The sequence below is a fragment of the Strix uralensis genome, chromosome 7, assembly GCF_047716275.1.
Source record: "Strix uralensis isolate ZFMK-TIS-50842 chromosome 7, bStrUra1, whole genome shotgun sequence".
Classification (NCBI taxonomy): Eukaryota; Metazoa; Chordata; class Aves; order Strigiformes; family Strigidae; genus Strix; species Strix uralensis.
The window spans coordinates 27426091-27449248 of record NC_133978.1 but is presented as its reverse complement, the minus strand read 5'-3'; the positions used below and the strand labels follow the sequence as shown (position 1 = coordinate 27449248).

The 23158-nt window shown below is 45.4% G+C and overlaps 1 protein-coding gene and 1 long non-coding RNA gene across 2 annotated transcripts in view; one reads left to right on the top strand and one right to left on the bottom strand.

The window, feature by feature from the left end:
* The window catches only part of FBXW4 (F-box and WD repeat domain containing 4), a 62701-nt gene extending 41270 nt beyond the window's left edge, over positions 1–21431 (bottom strand). The window contains exons 1-5 of the mRNA XM_074875139.1: positions 21081–21431; positions 10299–10394; positions 7358–7543; positions 5926–6058; positions 3391–3485 (exon numbers count right to left, since the gene is read on the bottom strand). Of these exons, the coding sequence (XP_074731240.1) occupies positions 3391–3485; positions 5926–6058; positions 7358–7543; positions 10299–10394; positions 21081–21346 (776 nt within the window). The 5' untranslated portion in view covers positions 21347–21431. The remainder of the gene's footprint in view (positions 1–3390; positions 3486–5925; positions 6059–7357; positions 7544–10298; positions 10395–21080) is intronic.
* On the top strand, positions 21079–22897 carry LOC141946035 (uncharacterized). The gene is made up of 2 exons (XR_012629701.1): positions 21079–21214; positions 22133–22897. It is a non-coding gene; the product is annotated as an uncharacterized LOC141946035 (long non-coding RNA).
* The last annotated feature ends 261 nt before the right edge of the window (positions 22898–23158 follow it).

Below are 23158 nucleotides of genomic sequence, written 5' to 3'. Positions count from 1 at the left end.
GTGGTCACTTCTCTTCCCTGGCTACTGCCACCTCAGGGAATCACAAAGCATGAAGGTGCCACTACTCCACTAGAAACCCCTGGCTTTGCCTCACTTTGCACATTTGAATTGGTCCACTGCACTCAGGCTTGCCCTGGTCCCTGAGCACACATAAGTCACTGCAGTAAGCACCAGTGAATGAAAGTTTAACATCTGCATGACGCAGAGTTCAAAAGGCAAATGAACTTGGGGGGGAAGGGGATTACAAGCGGCTAAGAAACACGGTTTAGGGTACACAGCCTCTCTGTAAGTACAGCATTTTACTGATCCATGGAGAAGGACAGCTTTGGAGACCAATTAAACCAGTTGCTGGAGCAAGCTGAGGCACCCTTATTTTAAGTATCCTATTTTAAGGATACTCTCAGACTCTTCTCTAGTCCCTGCAGTCCCAAAGCACACCAACCAGCACAGCTATGCAGAGACTTGCTGAAAACCCAGAGGGTTTCCCCATTCCCACTACTCTACATGGCACTGTTAGGAATCCCCAAAGCAATGAAGCTCCAGTAACACACATGGTTGTGAAGACACTTCCAAGGCTGAAAAGCTTATACAATGGACTAAGCACAGTTCTCCCCTGCCCAGTAAGAAGATCCAGTATTCTTGGTACCCTTTTACCCTACTTAATCTCTGTTACGGGCACCATTCTGTTTGCAGACCCTCCAAGCATCCAGCCCAGCATCACTACATGAAGAGGAAGGAAGCCTCCTCCCTAGCTCAGCTCATCTGCAGGAGGATTTCTGTAGTGACACAGGGAAACTGTGGACAAATCAAAGCAGAATACCCAAGAAAGATGCCTGAAGCCAGAGGAGCTGCACTTTAAGAGTACAAGTCTCTGAAGTTTAGTTTGAGTGTACAGGCACCATCCATTAGAGCAGCAGTCCAGCAGAGCAGGACTACAGCAGAAAACCCAGCTGTGGGTCAGAAGCACATGGGATACTTTCTAAGGAAGCTTCACACAGAGGCAGATATCACTGAAAAGCGAGAAGAAAAGTTTCAGTCCTGCCCACTGACAGCTGAGGTTCAGTAAGAATACAAACCTGACTACTCTAGAGAGTCTTAGTCCTGGCAAACCTCCAGGTCAGGAAACTGCAGCCTCCCCAAAGCACTTTCGAATGGCTAAAGCTACAGGAGCTCTCCCTGCTCCTACCCCACCGCACACAACTGCTTTGAGCTGTTCCTGAGCTCTCTGTGTCCACTGTAGAGAGAGCTGGTGCATTCTCAGTGGTGATGAGCCAAAATATTTAGGTGGCTGGAGCCTGATTCTACATCATTTCTACACCAGCGGAACTATCTGTTCCTATGGAGGAGCTCTCAGTTTACAGCAGCACGAGTGAGAAAGGAGAATTGGGAGGGCATGTCAAATGTTTAGGAGGAAGTGGAGGTTATAAGGCCATGTTCAGCCTCACTGAGGAACAAATGCATCCAAGCTCTGGCAAGAAGGATGGGGACTGCAAGGGAGGAAAAGCTTCACACACAAGTGCATAGGGAATGCATATGGGTGAAATATGGGCTCTTGCAAATAAAACAGAAACCACAGAGCTCCCAAAGCAGACCTTCCCAGAAACCAGATATTATCTTTTTGATACTCACCCTCATTAGACAGCAAGCAATAAAACCTATTAGTGAAAAATTCATCTCCCCTGCCCCTTGCCCTGGCCCTCCCCCACCACATGCCCTCCTGCTCTGATCCGCTCTCTCTTCTAGGATGGCTGCGATTTGTTCTGAGAAGCGACAGGTTTATAGGTTAGCCGACACCTTCCCTCTGTGGAATTTTAATTAACTTCTCCCATCGTCAATATGTTAAGGAGCAGGGTTCCCATTATATGAGGTCAGCAGCGTGTTTCAGGCCCTGCTATATCAGCCGTCAAATTGAAGAATTAATGACGTGGCTAATTGGCTCTAATTCTCCACACCCCCCTCCCCAAAATATGGAGGGGTAAGGGGCGGGCAGTAGGGTGGGCTGGCAGGGGAGGCTGGTACAGTCCACAGTCTCATAAAAAAAATGAGAATTCACAATTTAAGCCTACTTGTTCAAGGGGTAGCAGTTCCACCACCTCCCATTTATCACCCTGCAGGGAGGAAAGGGGGGTTGGGGAGACTGTGGGTAAATATTGTGACAGAGAGCGTGCACAAGCGTGCACACCAGGGAGAGGAACACTGTCCTGACAAGAGGCCACCTCAGTAGGTCATCACTTAGGAGTAGGAAGCAGCATGCCACTGGGCTCTAACCAGCCATGGTGCTAGAGCCAGAGCCTGTCTGCTAGAAAAGGGGCTCTTGCAGCACAGAAGACAGCAAAGGGCTTCTATCTAACATCTTGCAGCAGCATTAACGCACATGGCACTTCTTCAAAAACACTATCCGTCTCAAACACGCGGAGCAATGGGATGAGGGAACGTCAAAATCATAGCAGGCCTTCAGGGTCATTTCCCTGATAACGCCATTAGCTCCACTAAGTTTCTGCTGCTTGCAAAACAACCTCGGAAATCTAATGAGGACAGTAGTTGTAGGATGTATTTTGGTTTTGCAGAAAAATTCACTAGTTGCAGACGTCACATGGGCAGCAACAACAGCTCTTCCCTCCTTCCTTGAGAAAGGTTGAGCAAGAATCTCTCCTGCATGCAGAAGACCAGCTTAACAGTGAGCTAAAGACACAGACCATTGCTGGCCACTCTAAGATTTTAACAGGAGAATTTAAGTTTCCCAGATTTTCACTTTCTCAATAACAGAAGCACTATGAAAAACACCCTGGAAGACACTGGCGTAGGTACTGTTCTTGCCTCCCATGGTGAAGCTGTAGTTCTAGCATTACGCCCGCACTAGAATCACAGGGCTACAGGCAATAGAGGCTGGAAAACCTCATCCTTGAACTCCACCACTACCTTACCCAGTTCAGAATGCTCAAAGAAAACTGAGCTCTAACTGAGCAGTGCACACAGGTCCCAAGCAGGGACCTTTTTGCTTAGCATCTCTTCTGCCAGAAAATGAGAATGTAAGTTGGCATCTTTTCAGTACAGAAAGCCTCAAGAGGATCTGGCTCATTGCTTCTAATTAGCAAGTCAAAGAGTTCACTGTGTAAGTAAGAGCAAACAGGTCCCACCTGAGACAGTAACAGGAACACAGGGGCCACTTTCAGAGCCCCTTTTGAGCAGATCACTCCACTGTTATGGGGAACAAAGACCACACACTCTTCCCTGAACTCCTGCTGCAGGGACAAGCACCTCATCAGCCTCCACCCAAATCAAGTCCCTGAAGTGCCACACCGGTGTCTCGGAGAGATTAGCAGACACACAGCCTATCCAACTCTTCTACTTCTCTCTGGTGGAAATTGGGAATAAAGAGATCTCAGTTACCTTAATAATGGGCTGATAGCAATGGACCACACTCGATCCTCTGTCTGCACTGTATGTAGACACTGCCCAACTCTGCCCGTGGACAGGGACCAAACCTGAAGAGAGAGATGCATGTTATGCCACAACACCCAGAAGGTAGGATGCACACTGCTAATGTTGTGCTGGAAGAGCTGCCAAAACTGCCATGCTCACCTTCTCTGAGATTCTCTCCCTGAATTCCCATTACTTATTTTTGAGGAACAGAGCCTTCAATCACTGGCAGAAATAAGCACTTAAAGTTACACAAAGATTCAGCTTATGAGTATGACCTTCCATCCCACTGGTAAGAGAGAGAGTACCCCCATCACCACATGCTCTCTAGGGCAGCACTCAACACAGATTTCTCATCTTCTGTAGTTAAATAAACAAGAAGTAGGATTTGTTCAAATCTCCGCTGTTCTCTTGAACAGCGTGGGAGGACTACATACCATCCCTGAAAAAATTCCATTCGTATTATCTATAAAATTAATTGTTTGCTATCCTGTAGTTTTTTATAAACCTGCCCCTTTTGACCAAGTTTCTTAAGTGCACCCCAAGCTATTTTCAAACAGACGCCCCTTGCTCACCGACAATGTGAGAAAAATCTCTTCCCTCCCTCATCAGTGCACACATGCACATCCCCTTCCACCAGTTCACCACACACACCCCCTTTCTTGCTGGGTCCTAATAAAGTCCCCCAGATTCTTGCTGGGGCCTCATTTTCTCCACCTTCCCTTCATTCTTGGTCCACAGGACTCAAGCCCCCCAGTTCTCTGTAACCAACCCCCAATGTTTCACTTCAAGACTTCAAAGCTGGGAGTGCCCTATTTGTTTGTTTGTTGATAATGCCCAGGATTGCAGGCTATTCTTGTCAGCGGGGGAATTTAGCACCTAGTGTCAGCAAAAGCACCAGAAAAGCTTAACTCTTTTAAGGCATCCCTATCTCCTACAGGTTAAAAATATTGCTCAGAGCACACTATCTGGTGCCTATCGCACAGGAATGTACATTAGCAGCTCTTCAGAGCTTAGTCCTAATCAACACTCAGCAGAGCCCTCAATAGCTTAGACACTTAGAGCCCCTTTAAAAGGCTGGTAGGGATTCCCTTCCACCCTCCAAGGGTCTCATTCACACAAACAAGGCAGCCTACAAAAGAGATGATAAAAAATAAGAGGTGAACATCCCTAGAGCCTATGCTGTAGGGAGCACTGGGTGGGCAAGATCTCACACTAGCTCCAAGAAAAACAGCCTGAAATTCCCTCTAGCCTTCAGGAATTTGTTTTCAAGGTTGGGGAGGTCTGTCCTTCAGCTGCCAGGAAAGCAGCGAGCAGGCATTCTCCCAGCAAAGGGGATCCACAGAACAGAGAGGAGAAGCCCTGCTTAAGTATGAGACAAAGCAGCATCAAGGCCTTGCTCCCAGGAGGCAAGCAGCATCCGCAACAGTGCCCTTCACATCTGAACACTGCTCTGCTTGGGAGTGATTTTACCCAGGACTACACCCATACAGAGGGCCCAACAAGAATAGATAGGGCCATGCTACCCAGCAGCCTGTCAGTTACCCATTACCACACACTTCCTATAAAACCTTGAAAGAAACATTCAAGTCTGTCTTTGCCCCAACTTCCCCTCTTGTAAAACAGGAATTGCAGTTTTTCCTCTTTCCTCCATTAATGCTCTATATGCACCAGGGACCAAAAGTATCTGTCAGCCTACCCTGAGCAACAGCCAAAGCTTTCAACATACAGCAACCACTTCCAACAACAAAACAAGTGGTTGTGAAGATGCTACAGGATAAGAGTGAAACACCTACATGGAGTTTCCTAAAATACTAAAACAGAGCTGGTTACAGCTCAGGAGAACAAGTCTCCAGGTCCACATAGGAATAGAACACGCCAACCAGATCCAGAAGGACAAAAATCAACAAGGTCCTGTCTCAAAAAAAAAGTAAAAGATTATGTGACAGGATTCATGATGCCAACTGAAAAAGAAAAATGTGAGCTAACAGTATTCATAGTCTAACTTCACTCTTGGCTTACAAACCAAGAACCATAAAAAAACCCCACACCACAAATAAACCACAACCCCACAGATTTGGAAAAGAATTCCATGCTATCCTTTAAAGAGACTGAATCTACAACAGAGCATGTGAAGCAGCACTTCATCACAAAGCAAGGATGTGCTTGAGATACATACGGCAAATTGCAGACTAACTGGCATGGATCTCCACTATAGCATTAGACAGATGTGCAGTGAAAGAACCAAAACATCAGCTGCCACCTTCTGCACTTCCTAGTTTAAACCAGCAGCTGATGTCATACAGTACTGCCAAATGTCTGTCTTAGAAGCTTGGCACAGCAAGCGTCTTTTCAGAGACATGAGCCTACACCAAGATACCCAGCACTCCTCCTGCAGACAGACAAGACAGGGCTCAACAGTTCTGCTGACAAACATTCACGGCACAAGATCCCTGAGGTCACCTCTGCAGCAACACCTGCAGCTGCTGGAACATCACGGCTCACCTTCGCTGTTCTGTCCCGGGAGCCACTGACAATGAGGCCACCTTGGAAGTCCACACAGTTCACCTCCTGTTCATGTGCAGAGAATTTGACACTGTACGAGCCGTGGATCTTGTGAAGGACAATGTTTCCATCTCTGAAAAACAAATTCCCAGGCAGGGAGTCTGTATCAGCTGCATCTCCCTTGGACATGCACCTTCCATTAGTGCTTAGGAGTGCCACAAAAAGACCAGGACTAATCTCTCATGGGAGCTGAAATTCATGCAGTGTTATTAACCCTCCACTCCTCACCCATCACCTGTTCTCTTGCAATCCCACATCTGGCCACTCAGAGTCTGATCTGCCACACATGAAGGTTTTCCTGGCTATCTTTCCACCCTCCACTTTGCGTTAAGCTGCAGAAACAAGCAAAGCAGCCATTCCTCCTACTACTACTTTGAGCATGCCAGAATCCTGGCTGGATGCTGAATGGCTGGAGTAAGGGAACAAGCGTAAGGTCATTCTCACCCATGTCCAAGCCTCAGCTTTTCATTAATTTCAGAACACCCATGAAGGGTATTGTGCTTTGAATTAACTACAAAGACATTTAGACTTTCTTCAACCAACACAGTTACTGGAATTTTAAATGCATGCCTTCATTTTCACCTGAATTTTAGGCTACAGTTCACAGGGAAGAGTCTCAAGATATGCAGGGCAGACAGCAACATTTGCATCTCCCAATTCTGTGCTTAAGTGTTGTGTATATTAATAGCTAAAAATTTATAAATAACAGTTCTGTCATTTGCTGTAATTGAAAAAGGCCAGTCAAATGCAAAATTAATTGGAGAAGTGTCTGTGTGCTGGAATTCTTGGCAGTTTTCCCCCTCTCCACAATTATATCAGTAGGTCTAATAAACATATACTTGTCTCTAGAAAGCTTTACACACCACTGCGGCCCCAGTTAACCAGCAGTTCTGAATATTAGAACCCAGTCTAGCTACCCTGACTCTAACAGGGAAAGAAGTGAAAACTGCACATCAGTCAGGATTGCTTGAGCAGTCAATCCCAATTCAACAATCCTGTGGACAGCTACACAAGTTCAAAAAGGGAGTAGGACACTTTATAAGGTCAACAGCACGAGCCTCAGCTCCTCCACTGCTGTAGTAGAAGCTTTTTCAGGACAGAGCCAAATCATAAGAGAGGAAGCATCAGCAGTTGAACACAGCCAAGCATGAGGATCCTGTGTAGCAAGATTGAGCCCTCTGCTCTGGCCTGGCTACACAAAACATTTCCAACTTCACTGCCACACTCCTTGGGCTCCTTCATTCACCCAACTTTGACATAGCACTTAGGGATATGGTGTAGTTGAGAACGGTCAGTGTTAGGTTAATGGTTGGACTAGGTGATCTTCAAGGTCTTTTCCAACCTAGATGACTCTGTGCTTCTGTGAACTTACCCCCCTCCACTGACGATGTGGGAGTTGACAAGAACAAAGCGACATACATCCTCCTGGTGGCCAGAGAAGATAGCTTGAGGGTGATGCCGCAAACCTGTACCGTCTGGGCAGAGCCGGTAGGCCTGGATGTTCTCCGCTTGAGACAGGTAGAGATACTCACCATCCAGCTCTATCCAGGGCATCAAACTGCAAACAGACAGCAGGTTGGGAGGGGTGCGGGAGTGGGGAGGAGAAAACAAAATAAAAAAACCTCACACACAAAGAAAAAAAGATTGCTTATGTAAACATATCAACAAAAGTAAATGCCCACTCAAGAAAACTGTTGGAGCAGCAGTTGGAGCTGCTGGTCACATACAAAAGCAAGGCTTAATATAGTAGCACAGCTAGGAAGTGAAGCTTCTCCAGCAACATAAAAAGCAGATCACATTGCTGGCATTTTTCTAACCAAGAGATGAGGAAAAGGAAGCATGGAATCTCTTAAAGAGAAGATGGCCAACAGTCTAGTGAGTTTAGATAGGAAATACTTAAGGTTCCCTGACCCCTCTTCATGAGCCCTGTACTTTTTAAGAAACTAGACTATCAGCAAGCTATGCTGAGCACTTCTAATGGAGCGTTCAATACGAAGCTCTTTGTGCAGTCAGTCTTGATTGCGCACGTTATTTGCTGATGTTCAGCAGAGACCACAAAGCTGCCACTGTTTCACACACATCTGAGCTGGGGAGCAGGTCACACCAAATAACAAAGGTCTTCCTACAGACAGAAAGTCCTCCACCTCCTGCATTCTCTGTATGCTCATATGTAAAACAGCAGGGTAAGCCTGAGGCTATCCAAGAACTTTGTGTTCATCATACAGAGGAGGTATTTTTCTACATTCACACCTCTTCCACTGCTGAGCCAAGAGCAACTGCAGAGCAACCTCTTGATTTCCGTTGTCTGTCTTTCAGAAGAGCCCATACACCCTTTCTGACCCTTGCTATCTATGGGACAGCAGCAGGTTCCTACAGACAGGCTCCAGGCCAAAAGCAGTGGACTGCTAAAGGAGCTGTTTCAAAATATTTTGAAGATTGAAGTACAAGTGGAAAATATGCTTCACTTCCAGGGAGACCAAGAAGAGGAGACATTCAAGCAATGTGATGACAGACTTGATTCAGACAAGAAGTTTATTTATTCTTGAAACAAAACCAAAATACAGAAGATGCAACAGGCTACAATGCACACTTAGGCAGTGAGCTCTTTGCTTTTGCGTAGCCACCAAAGAATCAGGAAATAGGCCTTCTGGATATGGCAAGGCCAGATACAGCGCTCGTGTCCTGTGCAGCATGGATGTGTGAAATTGTCTCCACTCCGCAGTCGTTGCCGAGTGCTCCGATACTCATGCAAATGTTGAGCAAACCCAGAGCCTTCCCATAGAGCAGCTTTTCAGTTTTCAAACTATTAATGAACAAACTGTTTTGAAAGCAGGGAGGCTTCTCATAAAAACCTGTCTCCCTCTTTTTTGCAGATCATTCATCCTCAGAGGTCATGATTTTCTGTGTCAGCAGAGCCATTACGCACAGCTGCACCTTGTAACATCATGACGAGGAACCAGAAACAAGCAAGAGGACAAGACTGCTTATTAGATAGAAGGTTCCTGCTTGCCTGCATTCATCTCCAATAACAGGCTTTTAGTCACACAGACAAAGCAGTTGAGTATAGGTTATAATGTTCATCTGGGACTCGATCATATGCATGGAAAAAGTAAGAAGCATCTTTGGAGCAGCAGCTTTGGTTTTAGGCAGACTTTGATTTCCCCTTCCTTCCTCCACTCCTACGCAGTCCTCTAAAAGCAAGTGAATATCCAGCTTACCTAGACTACAGCCAGTTTCTGTGGCTCTCCTCCTGCTGCAGTTTAGCTTTTTACCTTTTTCTATGGCTTTTTCATAAGGAGAAGTAACAAATTTGAAGCAGAATAAATGAAAATCAGAGGATGCAGTTTGGACGGTGGCCTCATTAAATCAGTCTTTGCCTTTTCACTTGGGAAGCTGGTTTAGTAATGATCTCTAATATCCACAGAGCCTGTCTTCACAGATGGTTGCAAGCACTTCAAAGGCAGGTATACAACCTGCACCAAAAACCACTGCTCATTACAGCTGTTCCCAGGACTTTAGACAAGCAGTGGCACATTATCCACCACTTCAATCTACACAGCACAAAAAGGCATGAAAGCTCAGTAGCAGGTCCCTGTTCTTCAGCAGCTAACAAACCATAGTCTCATTTTTCCTTCTGTCTGATGATGCGAAGGCAGAAAATTTAGATGTGCTATTCAAACAAAAGACCTATCTTATGCTTCGCTTTGAAAGCTGAGTACACCTTTGCAAGCAAGAATTTAACAATCTCCTCTCATTAATGTCAAATATACTTTTTTTTATAGTGAAGGAGAGAACTATGAGGTAGGATAATGAAGAAGCATAAGGTAGAAGAATGACAATTAGCATTTTAAGTTTGTACATCCAAATCAGGGGCCAGGATAAAGCACGAGACACAAACCAAGCATTTTGAGGGGACACATAAGTCCATGTCTGGGACAAGGTATGCTCACTGTGAGAGCAGGACAGAAAAATCACTCATGGTATACAGCAATAGATAGGAACATAACAGTTTGAAGTCTGTAGTAAAGATTGCTAAATCCAGCTAGAACCGCAGAGACCAGAACAATGACAAATTAAAGCCCTTACTAAGAAAGGAACTCTCGACTCTCAGCGTGAATCCCTAGAGCAAGACAGCAGCTCCAGTCACCCCATGTCCAGCTAGCCAGCAACACCCAAAACAGGTCAGCGACATCACTTGTAAGACCCTATGGATCACAAGGAGCAGGAAACATCTCATTTCAGGGCACAGACACAAAACCAAGGCCCCGCAGCAGCTGACACAGAACAAAGTAGAAGAGAAAGGAGCCACTTGCTTGCATTTCCATTTCAGGACCGTCTCCCTGCGGCAGCGTCCGTGCCTCCAGTTCCGAGATACTTTCACCCTTTCCTTCACTGGAATGCCAGGCGCTCTGCAGACAGAGGAAGAGAGATGAGATTAGCAACCAGGACTGATGCTACATGGACAACAAATACACTCAAGCTGGTCACAGGTATGCTCTCACTCTGGTTCCACAAATGATGAACTGGCAAACATCGATGGTGCTTGAGCCACATTAAAAGCAAGCACACTCATGAGAGCTGACAAGAAAGGAACATTGAGCAGAGTGGGTGCTTATCAGCATAGAAAGCCATCCCCAATAACTGTACTAATGTACTACTATACAAGCCTTAAATCCAATCACAACCTGATCTAGTATACTGAATGCAACACAGATTCAGACAAAATGTAATCAAAACAAGATGACATAGAAATAAACTACTGAAACAACCAGAGAAACAGGGCATCACTCTTCTAAAAGAGACTAAAGAAAGCCAGTTGAGGACAACACTATACAAGAACAGAAGGAAGAAATACTAGTCAGGAGAACACTGAAACTAGAAGCCAGAAGAGCACGTCTAGCCAGAAGACTAGTAAAGAAACTGCTCCAGACCCTCACTTGCCTGACAATCACATAACCAGATACAATAATTAGAAATCAAGATATGATCAAACTAAAATTCATTCACCTGTATAACCATCCAATGCACACACACCCCAAGACAGACTATCTTTTGCAGCAGCTCACCAAAGGATAGAGAGTTCCACATCGCTGGAAAATTCTCTATAGTCAAAGTTACTATAAGAGATATTGTAGTTCATAAGCAGTTGCCGGAATACAAATCAAAGTTCTTGGGATGAGCCGAAACAAGCCAAGATCAACACAGCTCAAGAGGTGACAAAAGGTAGGTGCCACAGAGACCTGGGACCATGCTGTCTTTAGAGTCTACATGAACATATATAGTTCAAGCAGATGTTCAACATCTGTTTTGCTTTCATGATCCAGGGTTGATTAAAGAAGGGGGGGGGGAAAGGCAGCTTTAGCTCTCATCTTTCTCGTATTATAAACTTAATTATTCAATATCCTTGGTGGAGTTGCTTAGGTAGAAAAGATCAGAAAAGTACCAATGAGAAGAAAGTCTTGAAGTGATCCTTTGTAACTAGGGGTTGTGAACCACTTACTAGATTACAAGAGCTTATCCCTCTTTCATGCATTTCTCAACAGCCAATGTTCCCAGATGCATAGGATGAAGGGAAGATCCTTGAGAGATGGGGACCGTTCCCCGATCAGAACCAGCTCTCTCCTCCCATCCCTACCATGCCCCCAACCCACTTCCCAAAAGTGGGATTTTTGGTTACTCTGTCATTTTTAAAACAAAGATTAGCTCCGTGTAAATAAACATCTGTGGTTGTTAATGGGTGTAGGAATCTCTAACCTGGCCCTGGGGCCTGGCCAGATTCTCACTTTCCCAGCCTTCCTTCCATAGCCTCAGGCTCCTTTTTTTCTGCTCACCCTTCCCTCCCCTTTTCTATGCTTTCCGGCACTTAGTCACCATTATAATTTGACTGCATTCCTGTGCATGTGACCCATTTTAAACAAAAACAGAAGCCACACACAGAAAAGCTTTTCATCCCCTAGAAAGCCAACTATAAGTTTATGATCAGTAGGGCTACACCAAATAAAACTGAATCTAGGAAGCTATGAGCTCTTTATTTCTCATAACTATTTAAAAAAATAAAAAATAAGAAAAAACTATAGAGTTAGCCTAGGCTGTAAGAAGATTAATTCCTTTTTTAAAAGAGAGCACTTGCAGGAGCTCGTGAGGCCAGATAGCATCTGAGATGAGGAATGCACAGCACTGAAAAGTCAGGTCAGGTCCAGCAGCCTCCTCATTGCTTATTACTCTCCCAGACAGAATTCAGGCTTTCCGCCTACATCCAATTCCATTCATTACTCCAAAACACTTCTCCTCCCTACACTCAACCCTCAGTTAAGTTCTCCCCACGTACAGATTTTAAGTCACCAGCTTGAACAGTGATGGAAAACGCACTCATGCCACAACCCCCTCCCAACACATACTGGCCCAACCAGACATCCTGAGCTCAATGCACAAACCCTACTAAGACTAGATGTAATTTCCAAGGCTCAAAAAAAGGTGAATCCAAGGTCAAAAAAGCAGCCTCCATCTTACACTGCTGGTCACTTTTCTAGCTGGGGAGCAGACCTTGATCCTCCTGCTGCTGAAAGGCATTTCAGAAGAGAGTCACACATTGGTTTGGCCTAGAGGACCAGCTCACTGCTGCAGTCGCTCCTGTAACAGACACCTCGTTCTTTCACACAAATCAACAGTTCCTGGCTGGAAGGGGTGAGGGTTGGGTGGTGAGGACTATATGGGGGGAGGCGGGGGGGTTGGTTTGTCTTTTTGTTTTACTGTTAATAGACACATTATTCACCCAACCTGCCTCCTCCATATAGCAATTCTGGACCCAGCTAATTTAAACATGTCTTAGAAGCATCCACCTTTTATTTCCCAGTGATTTTATTTATTCAAAATAGAGGCAAGAAAGAACACAGAACATATGGAGGCCATGAGAAAGGGGATGTGGAAACTTGACCGATAGGTCCCTCACCTTTGCCAATAGCAGGGCAGCAGAGACTGAACCGCAATGATTTTCAAGTGTTGGTCAGACATTTGATCCCCTATACCAGGGGATTTAAATCAAGCCCAGTGATGGTATCAAGTGCTGACATATAATTTGATTTGCTTCCTCAACAGCACCCCCCAGAGCCACTCCCAGAATACATCAAAAAAGGTGATGAGCATCACTGCAATTCAGGAGAGCAGTTCTCAAATCTTAGAAAGTTAAAAAGAGCATCACCATATAAACTTAATCATTTGATAAAAAAGATCCTTTTCTCCCCCACAGACTATTTTGCTTCAATCATGATCAACACACTCTCTACACATGCAAATCTTAAAGAATTGTTCCATGATGGCCTAAGACAATCAACTTACATCACACATCTGCACGGAGTGGTTGACTTAACCAAGTACCTCTCACTCCAGCAACTGGATTGAACATCCAAAGATTCAGGAGACTAAACCACCTTATGAAGACAAATGCCATGTAAAATGCTGTGGAGGGACCACTATCCACCAGCCAGTGAACACCCTGACCTTTCTTAGTATGCAGTCCAGCAAAATACTAAGCTACATGCTTAAAATCCAGCACATACTTAAGTGTTCTGTGAAATCAAGATCTTGGCATTCACATTCTCAGAGAAGCCACCCAACAGTGAACTTAAAGACTGCTGAAGGCTGACTCACTGAGGGTGGACTGATATTTTTACCAGGACCTATACAGCCCTGCATCAGAAAGTAACTGAAGTACAGCCCAACTTCCTAGAAGGATGACAGGAAACACAGGATGAAGGAACACTGAATATGAACACTCAATGAAATTCAAGAAAAATGCTCTTAAAGCCCAGAGTCCATCATTTTACCACCTCTGCTGGGGCGTCACAGCCATCAAGAGCTGATTAAGTTACATGATCCAGGACATGCAAGGCTATCTTTGTTATTAGCTAATTAATCCAAAACACACTCCATCAGGATCTCAAACCATACAGTGCAACATATGACCTGCGTGCACTCCTGATGGAAGCTCTCTTTGTAAAGACTTTGTTAAACTAAGTAAGAGGAGCTGAACAGTTCTTACAGCCTGAGAGAGAGTTCCAGGATTAAAGCCATCCCAAGCAACCGATTATAAAGGATTTTCATTTCCCCCTTCCTACCTCACCCCACCCTACAGAAAAAAATTAAAGTATTTTGCTCAAATTATGGATTTCCTCCCTTTCTTGGCAGAGTTACCGAAAGAAATGTAATATTCCTTCTGGAGTCCACTTCCCAGCTGCTGAAGTGAGAGACTAGGACTATCCCCCCCCCCAGCACCACTGACCCAGGTGACCTCAGCCACCATGGGAGCTGCTGGCCTGGGCCCCAAAAGAAAGCAATGAAAGAATCACTCAGCCAGAGACTAAGCACGTCTCCTTCTAAAGCTTCACCTCCAACAGTTTTTGCCTTCAGTGAACCCCTCCCCAAAGTCCTTTGCTACCAGAAATGGTATTTCTGCAACAGCAAGAGCTTCTGTGCTTTACTGCATCCCGGGGGGAGATTTCTACTGGCCATCTACAATTTCAGCACATGCCAAAACAATGGTGCCTGCAACAACATATACCATGTTACAGAAGATAGCACCAACATGTCATACAGTATATTTTCCCAGCTGCATGGGGCATCCTAACCCAAAGTCTTACATATTTTGCTACATTTTAAGTGCTGAAGAGCTCATCTGGAAATGCAAGTCTGCAGAGACCTGCTGAGACCAAATCTCTTCTGTGGACAAAATCTGCTGTCTGCATAAAAGCTGTCACCAGCCTGCCTCAGGCCTGACTGGAAGGGTCACAGAGGAACAAATAGGTCACAGTGGCTAAGCCCCACTTTCAACCTTGGCCCTGTGGCAGGGATGGCTAACACAGGGACCAACTGCACTTATTTGTGTAATCAGGAGACACCTGTTGAGTGGCAGGGTCTCAGTGCAGTTACAAGTCATGGGCCACCAACAGACAGCCGAGAGGGAAAAGCTATTTATGTCAGGAGCTGCTGTTGCTGTCCTCAACAAGTCGGTCGTCTTTCAAAACGCCTCTTCCAGGACAAAAATTCCACCTGAATTCCTTTAGCATATGACCCTTATTTTGGTTACCGCCAGGTCCAGTCTGTCTTCTATGCCCCCCCCCCCTTCCTATCTGACATGGGTTCACATAACTCCAAGATGGAGGAGAGCTCTGCACACTGTTCTCTCGATGTTCCTTGCCTCCTGTGTCTATGCTATCTCAGTTAGATGTTACCAGGCCATGCAGGTTTACTGCTCCACTTCACAGCTCTCATGAATGATTCCCATGCATGAAGAAGCCAGAGACTTTAATAAGAACCACAGCTGCAAGCAAATTTCTGTACATGCAGCAAAACCACACACCTTCAAATAGGCTTCCCAAAAAAACATCTGAGCCAGACCATTCTGCCATCAGATGCCCTCTCCCTTACGAGTGATTGCAATGGGATCATGGCTAGAAACTCCAGGCAGAGTTTGGCCTCTCTCAACATCTTTGTCAGCTTTTTGGAGATGAAATCTGGGCTGCTTCAAAAAATGCATAACCCTGGGAAGATCTGAGAAAACCTGCAGCTGCTCAGTAGTTGTCATGTATATTCTGATTTGAAAGAGTAAGCTGTCAGGGTAGTATTTGGATAGTGTGAAATAACCCATAGGTAGTTCATGTATGCAGGTTACAGGGATAATAGCAACAAGTACAGCACACATTTTTTAAGCCCTGAGATAGATAAAAATTCCTCTTCCACTTTGAACTGGTGAGGATTTTAAGAGAAGGGTAGGCAGGCCTGAAAGAACTCTTACAAACAATTTCACATCCCAAGAACAAGAAGCAGTTTTGATATTGTGGAAATGTCCTGGCAGATCTATCCTACCCAGAACTAACAGTTTAAGATAAAATAAGAACGAATCTAACAGGAATTTCAAAAAAACCACTGACTCCTCCAGCACAAAGCAATAGCTGTGTGCCCTCTTCCAGGCTTTTGCTGTTATTGCAATATGCTCCCCAGAGTATTCCCCTCTGCATCATCTGCGCCAGTTCACTGCCTACTTCATTTCTGACTTAAAGTAATGAAACTTTGGTAAAACAAGTTTTAAAAGATGAAGGAAACTGAAGCAGCTTTACAGGCATTCACACTCCCTCCCCCTCCAGTACTGAAGGCAGAGATCTCCTATGATTGCTGCAGTTTGCATTTGGATTTGACTTGCATAGATTGGCTATTTCCTGCTCCTGCAGGTGTATATATTTTTCCAAAATCTGGAGAAAACACAGCTTTTATTAACTCACAGAAATCCTTACACAATCTCTTAAATACTCAAAGGTGATAAATTCATCCATTAATGAATCTGTTTCTCTGAACCAGAGAATATACCATGATCCTAGTAGGCAAGTCAAAACAGGAGATAGAGAGAAAACATACAGTGGAACATTTCTGTATTTTGACAACAGCTATTAATATATTACAAAGAACACATTGTCAAGCTATTTAGGTTGCAACTCTTGCAACTTGCCCTCTAAAATTCCTTTGTAACAAAGAGGAAATAAGTTTAGCCCAGCTGCAACTTTATTCCTTTCTTCCATGCTTTAAATAAAGAACCACCTTGCAATGAGCTCTTTCCCTCTCCAATTTCTCCAGTCCAAGGTGGTCCAGCAGGCAGGCACTGGATGAAGGCTTAAAGCACCCTCTGCTATTCCTGGCTCTGACACTGACCTGCTGCACAGAGGGCAGCTTGGTTGACATCTCTCTGCCTCCGCTTCCCCTCCCAGCCCTTGTTTACCCTGGCTATTTAGGCAGCAAGCTCGTCAGGGCAGAGACTGCTCTTGCTGGGCCTGTACAACAGCTGGCAAAACAGACACAGGCTACCAGACACAACTGTAATATCACTGTACTCACCAAAAACCCCAAAGGTTTTGTGCTACCGCTCAGTTACTGTTTAGCTGCAGAAAGCATTCTTAAGCCTTAACTTTTCTGTGATATGCTGCCATGCATTTTTGGAACAAAAATGCTCCATTCACCTTACGTCACGAAGACAGGGCTCGACTCTTGCTTCAGCTGCTCCTATGACTAAGTGAAGCAAAAATCTCAGTGTAGGGACTATCTTTTTATCATGCCCATGACAAGGTCTTGTTGCAGTACAGGTCTATACATAAAATTAACATGACTATAGAGAACAAGTGGCAGCCTGACATAGAAAGACTTGTAGGACAGGTGCCAAGAACCACATCCATCTAAAACCACTCTACACTTCCATAATACTGACACAATATTCTATTAAGCATTTGCTTACTGCTGACTCAAAGAAGACACAGCACATTTTTCATACTAAGAATGTGCTTTAAGAACCCTTCCAAGTCAGGCCCTGCTGTCCCTAATATACAGTAATTCACACTGATGCAAACCTAGTGATTTATTTTTTCCCTTCTCCTAAGGAATGAAGTGTACAGAAACATCGCTCAAAGCAAACTTTTCTTCTGCAAATGCACAATTGAATCAATACCTTGAATACTTAACTTCGCTTACACCTGCAGCTCCTGATTAGCTGAATCTACCAGATAGGGCAAATATGAGATTGTCAATGCTGTGAATATGCATTTCAGCGTAACAGCTACTGTCTGGGATTAAGTCCACATCTTCCTTTGACATCATTAGCAAATCAATTTAATATTTTTTAAGCCTGTGTCCTAAGATAACCATAGCCGGCACTTTTTAAAGGTAGATAGTCAGGATGAGAAGTCGATAATCTTAAAAATTTAATCAAATTGTTTCAGGTATACTACAATTTCTCTTTTCCGTGCTGCTAACAGCTTGGGTTTTGCAACCAGTTTCTTACAAATTTTCTCTCTTCCCTATTTCAGCATAAAGGTGGTGTACAAGCAAGCTGACTGCACGAACAGTTGTTTCACATACAAGCTAAAGCCTGTTCCCTCTGATCTTCTTGTTACAATTATCTGAAGATATACCGAACAGAAACAACATTTTAAAGAAATGGTGTCATTTTCAAGTTAATCACCCTTTTAAAAAATGGGGAAGTGGGGGCAGGGGGATAAGTTTCACAGCTATCTTACACTCTAGGCTCAAATTTATCTCTATTTACAAAGCATTAACAGATGGCTTATCAAAAGCCATTTAACAGCAGAAATGATCAAACTATTCTGAGATGGTTTTTTGTTTTAAACAGTAAATACTCCCTAGACTAGTTTTTAACTTATGCCAGCCTCCCAGGGACCATCAGTTTGAGATCTAATGTTAGAACCATGCACGTTATTTCATTAAGTACATTTACCATAAACGGTTCCAGCCTTTGCTTTCTCAATTGTGGACAGTATTGCACAAAAACCTCTTAAAAGAAAAAAAAAAAAGTGTTCACCTCATGCAATGTTATCCAGAATGTGCAACAGAAGCTTCAGCTCTTCAGTGAGTCAAAGTCAAGCCTGACAAACTCAAGATTTACTCCACTGACAAACTCAAGACTTACTCCATATCACTAAGAAAGCACAGTTATCAAGAAGGTCCAGCTATCCATCATCTGCATCACCATTCTATTTACCCAGTGACATTTTAGCTTAAATACCTACTCAGCTCAAACTTAACTTTCAATGAGCAACCTACCAGGTTCCTACTTAGATTTATTATCAGGAAGAAAGACTGCGTGCCCAGAAGCTTACCTCAACCACCTCCCCAATTTGTATTGATTAGTCAAATAAAATATAACCTCTCTCTGCAAGTCTTACTCCCTCAATTCCACGAGCAGCGATCTTGGAGATTGTTCTTGATCTTGGAGACATGCATGAGGAGCAAGTGGTACAGAAGAAACATGGCTATTTAAAACCCTCAAGTTGCCACAGAGACTATTAAACTCTTCTTCAGGTAAGTACAAGCTTTACAGCTGTACCACAACTCAACACATGCAGTCACGCTGGTTCTTCTGGGGACGTACAGGTACCCAGACCACTAGGTACTGTGATATGCCCTTGTCTTGTTGCCAGAACTGTCTACCCCACTGGAACAAAACTTCTGCAACTGCCCCCAGATGTTGAATCTCCACACAGGGAAAACAAGTGCTCGACTTTCAGGTATTCTGCATAAGATCTGATGCGCTGTTTCAAAGAACTGAAGGTTGTCTGAGCCTTCCATGAAGTTAAAAGTAATTAAAGGATTCATACTCCAGATATATCTCAAGGTTCCTGCATAACCAACTTGTAATGTCACTGGGTGTATTACCCATGATTGAACTCCCTAGGACCAGGGCAGTGCTGACCAATGCTAAAAGCAGCACTCAGTACTAGTTGTTTAAAGAAAACTTGAAAATAGGACTCAGCACAAAAGCACATCCTAGAATTACTAAAAAAAAAATCTGTTCATAGCAAACCTAACAGCATTGAAATCCCTGGGAGCTTATGATACTCAAGCAGCCTTCCCTTCACTTAAACCCTCTGACCTAGCAAACCTCTTCTGTAGCTGTTTATAGACCCTCATTCCTCTGCAGGGGGAAGTGGTGGTCCTTACATATGCTGCACCTGCTCTGCTGTACACCTGATCCCTCCTGCAACTGAAGGAGCATAGTATCACCTTATTCTTAATGAAAAATACAGAACTTCATTTCCTCAGGAGACAGAATCATATATCACAGTAGAGTCCAACACACAGCCATTCTGCAGTGCTTATTCCTGCTGACTTCCAAGGGAACTTTGCTTAACTTACAAACTGAAGGGGTTGAAGTGTTGGCCTGAAAACCCAAGACAAGAATTTTCAACACCACTGAAGTTCTGCTCCTGCCAGAAGGAGCCACAATTGTTTCTCTAAAGTCTGTGCTATTGATGAGATAGCTATATGAGACAGCAAAAGAGGGCTCAAAACCTGACATCCCTTCTTGTGATTCAAGTCAACACAGTGTTTACAGAAACAATACTGAGTCACTGGATGACAAACAAGATCCTGGGCTGGCAGCTAAAGGGAAACCATAGGAAGGGATTCGTAGATCCTAAGAACATAAACTTCCTCTTGGGATCCTTAGAGTAGCAAGGAAAGCCCACATTGTGTGGCTGCCTCTGAGTGCCATTTCATACACTAGCAAATTTGAGAGGAAAGGCAATGTTTGGGTCCTTACCAACCCCTGCCAAGGCCCAAGACCCAAAAGCACTTAATCTAGACAGTTGCTGGTGTCACACACAGCAAAGCCAAATGGTCTCACACCAAAAAAAAAAAAAACAAAACAAAAAACAAACAAAACCTATCCACAAAACTTTAAACCCCAGAAGCCACAGAGTCCAAGAGTCATTTTCTCTGGGACAGCCATCACCAGCTATACCAGCAAGCTGCTCCGTGAGCAGGACAATTTAAGAAACATGTATCCTTGGAGCTCCCTGTCACGAAGGCTCTTGCGCCTAACAATGTACATAAGCCCACTCTCCAGACTTTACCCAAGACACCAGCTCAGGCCTTGCTCCTTTGCAGGTTCTTCTCTGGGGCGTATTTGAGGCCACGGCAGGGGCTGCTGCTCAGAGGCAGGGAGGGAGCATGGGCACGCAGGGGCCACTCCAGCTGCACATGGCAGCTCTGTGCATTTCCTCGTGCTCCCACCTCCCCTAGCCTGAAGCCCCCAACTCTACATGTTTTGTTAGGAGAAGTTTGGGAGACCGATCTGATCTGGAGAGGGCCTCAGGCCCCAACACTTGAGGGGTGCTCCCGCCGGGCCTGGCACCTGAGTGAGCCCGGGAAACACCCCGCCATGCTCGCCCCCTTCCTCGTGGGCGCCTCCCCACAATCCCCCAACCCTCCCGGGCAGAGCCGGCGTCAGGCCCCACCACCCCGGGGCCGCCACACGCGGTCCCTCCCTTCCCAGGGGCGGCCCCACTGCAGGCCCGGCGATACGGCCCTTCCCCTGCCCTCGCCACCCCTCTTGGCACAGACTAAAGACGGCGCAGTCGCGCTTCGAGAATAGCCCCCCCTTCCCTCCGCCCCCTCACGGCAGCGGGGAGCCCCCCTTAGCGACTACGCCAGGAGCGCAGAACGCCCCTTAGCAACCAGCTAGGCCGCAGCATCCCCGGCCTTTCCCAGCCGCCGCGGCCGCCTCCCCCCCGCCCTTCCGCCGGGAAGGCCGCGCTTACAGGTCGGTGCCGAGCTGGGTGAAGCCGGAGTTGAGGCAGCCACGGGCTATGCGCCTCCAGAGGAGATCGCGGCTACTGAGGAAGCGCAGGCGGCGGCAGACCTGGCCCAGGCGGCCCAAGGCCTGCGCGTCCAGGTAGGAGCAGATGAGGAGCAGCAGCTCCTCGGGTAAGGCCCAGAGTGGGGAGGGGGGGGAGGAGGAGGGGGGGGAGGCGGCCCGGGATCCCCCCTCCGCCTGGGGGGATCGGGGGCTGCCCTTCCTCCCCATGGAGCAGCAGCTCCTGCCCCTCCTCCCCGGGAGCCGGAGCTGCTGCTGCCCGGGGGAGGCCAAGCCATGGACGGGGGCAGCCGCTCCCCAGTCACATGGGGCAGGAGCCGCTGCCTGTCACTCCCCCCCCTCTCCGGGGGAGGAGGCGGCTACCGGGGCGGGAGGGGGCACCGGGCCACCGAGCCCACCCTCGTTAGCGAATTAATTCATTAACGGAAGCTGCTGGGACTCCCCCTGTGCAACTGCCCTCCCCTCCGCGTCTCGGCGCACGGCTCCATGTTCTTCCGAGCTGGGATTAGTAACATCACCTGATCCACGTATTCATTAATAACGTGAATAATTAATGGTGGGGACGATGATCCCAGGTAACCAGAGCATCTGCTCCACCACCTGGAGCAACCCTAGCTAGGCACTGCACCCCTGCAAAGGAAGGTGAACAGCAAGGTGATTAATGCTCGTTAATTATCCTCGAGCAGGGTCAGGAGCGCCTGTCACCCACGAAGTGACAGCAGGGGTCATCTGGTGATGCACAGCAATTTTCAACAGCCCCAAATTCCTGGGCCACGTAAAAGAAAGGTCTTCCCCACATGAGAGCTGGCCCTGCTACGGTGGATTTAAGGTTGGCTTTTCACAGGGACCCTTCGGTGCAGTCCATTCCCCCTTCCAGGGCTCCCACAGAGCAGGCGCTGAAAAGTGCTTGCACTTCACACGTGTGTGTACGTACATACAAGCACACCGCCACGAAAGAACAGTTCATAATAACTGAGTCATTGTTGCCATCCACAGGAGCCTGGAGTACTGACAACACAGAAGGATCCTTGTCCAAAATGGCAAAGTAGCCCTCCACAGACAGTGGAGAAGGAAAATATGAGTCTAGTGTTGTGTTATTCTTTCTTATAGTATTTTCTACTCTACAGAAGCCTGAAATGCTTGGGGTAATTTCTCCCTCAAAGTTAAAAAATAGATAAATTATAAGAAGTTCATCATCTGCCTAGAATGCTTTGAACAGGTATCACTTACCCACCACAGTCAACATCTCCTTTTGCACAAAGGAGTAGGAAAATAAATTTCAGCATATAATGAGGTTACCATAGCATATGGGCCCTTAGACAGTACTTGCATCCTGTTCCAAAAGGTCATCTTGTCTGTGTAATCTCAAGCACTCAAATATTCATATGACTAAATCACCAACTCTGGAAACCTTGTATTTGAGAAGTTCAAAACTGCTGGCTGAGGAACTGTCTGGTCCATTTACACCAAGTTTCAATACACCCTGGAAGTCAGGGAAGTTCCAGAAGGCAGCAAGTATTTTATCAGCATTTATAATGAGTGAATCAGATGGCCCAAGTAATTAAAAATCTTTCAACCTAAGTTTGAGCTCAGGTGAAATAACAGCACATCTGGTACAGGAATTAAGTAGCCAATTGAAAGGGAGGTAATATAACAAATTTTGCTTAACATGAGATTATGGAAACTTGGTGTGAATGCAGTTTTATATCAACTTAATATCTTTTTGATGACATTAAACAGCTCTTTTGTAATAGACTTTGACCATGTCTGAAACATTAAATTTGTTAAAAGCTGAATGACATCTCCGTCTTAAATTGTTATTGTAAAGACAGATTTATTAATAAATTGGTCTTTCTCTAGTAGGATTCCACAGACACAGCTTGTGGATCCTACACTATTTAATATTTTTACTAGTGACCTGAAAAAATTCTGAAATCATTATTAACAAAGTTTTGTAGAAGGTGCAAAGCATGGGGCAAGAGGCAAAGGATGCTTATGGCTGCATAACCCTATGTTAAGTTT